The sequence below is a fragment of the Blastocystis sp. subtype 4 genome, assembly GCF_000743755.1.
Source record: "Blastocystis sp. subtype 4 strain WR1 chromosome Unknown seqid_0767, whole genome shotgun sequence".
In the NCBI taxonomy this organism is placed as follows: domain Eukaryota; class Bigyra; order Opalinata; family Blastocystidae; genus Blastocystis; species Blastocystis sp. subtype 4.
The window spans coordinates 475-1709 of NW_014568780.1; the positions used below are offsets into that span (position 1 = coordinate 475).

Consider the following 1235-nt stretch of genomic DNA (forward strand, 5'->3'; position numbering starts at 1 on the left):
GTGCTATGCAAGTATCAGTATCATATGATACAATGTGTTCAACTACGAATTCTGATAATCTGAGATGCTATGATATGAGTAATGATAAGGAAGTGAATCAGTGTTGTTTCACTTGGAACTGGGAGATGGATGATAGATTGAACACTTATGGTGATGATCCTTATCCTAATGAGAATACTGAACCTTGTAATAATCAGTAACAGAGTGGAAATAATCATATTTGAAATCATATTCATGCTGAAGCTATACAATGATTACACTGCTGAGTTTGCTGTAGTGAATAGAGTTTGAATGCTGATAACTGATGTTTAACAAAGAGTGGTTAAAGATAATGACTGTGACTACGAATGTAACTCTCTAAACCAGCTGCATCTAATTGTTATTACTATCATTCATTCTCACTTGTTGCAACAAGACTCCTTGTATAATAGAAGGGATTACCATTTAAGTGAATGTTGTTTGAATTCAATAGAGGCACATCTCTAATTCAATTCATGTCAATCAAATACTCTCCAATATCACATTATTCATGTTAAAGAAGTTGTTATAATTACCAGATAGATAAGATAATGAAGGCAAATCTTATAATCAATCCAATCAATCCACTACTCTTCATTATCAGACCATCATTAGTACCATATGATCCCTCTAGAGCATAATGACCCAATTCAATAGATTTGAGTTTAGGAAGATCTATCTCATCATCAATTCTATATCCTCACTCTCAAATCGAATTGAAGAAGGATTCATTAATGACTGGTAACTAATACTCACACTCTCCAATTGATTCAATCCACTTATCTTAACTCGTTTCACATCCCAGAAACACCATCTTCCAACATCAAGAGTCTTAAGATTCTTGTATCGACTCAAATCAAATGATCTCACCCATGGCGAATTACGACAGCTACCACCGTATATCCTGAGATTCTTCACTTTCCAACTCCACCATATTGGTATATGTTCCCATTCCCAACAATTGTGAATCACAACATCACTGTTGATAGCGATTCGAATACCCATATAAGTGTAACTCACTATCTTGTAGAATGGGACAATCCAAAACAACAATCCAAACCAGAATCGTTTGCATTTCGATTTTGAATTCCACCAATCATGAAATCGATCATCTAATTGACCTCTCATACTCCATCTACTTCCACATCTTCTCTTCTTTCCACTCTCGAAATCAATCACTACCTTTCCATCTTTCAAGTATCCATTCTTCCATTCTC

At 34.9% G+C, this 1235-nt stretch overlaps 1 protein-coding gene across 1 annotated transcript; it reads right to left on the reverse strand.

Moving 5' to 3' along the window:
* Positions 1-501: 501 nt before the first annotated feature.
* On the reverse strand, positions 502-970 carry JH06_5663 (hypothetical protein; the record flags this gene model as incomplete). Its single annotated transcript, XM_014669265.1, has 4 exons — positions 502-581; positions 610-693; positions 723-868; positions 912-970. The coding sequence occupies 4 exons, from the start codon at positions 968-970 to the stop codon at positions 502-504; spliced, it is 369 nt and encodes a 122-aa protein (XP_014524751.1).
* Positions 971-1235: the final 265 nt, after the last annotated feature.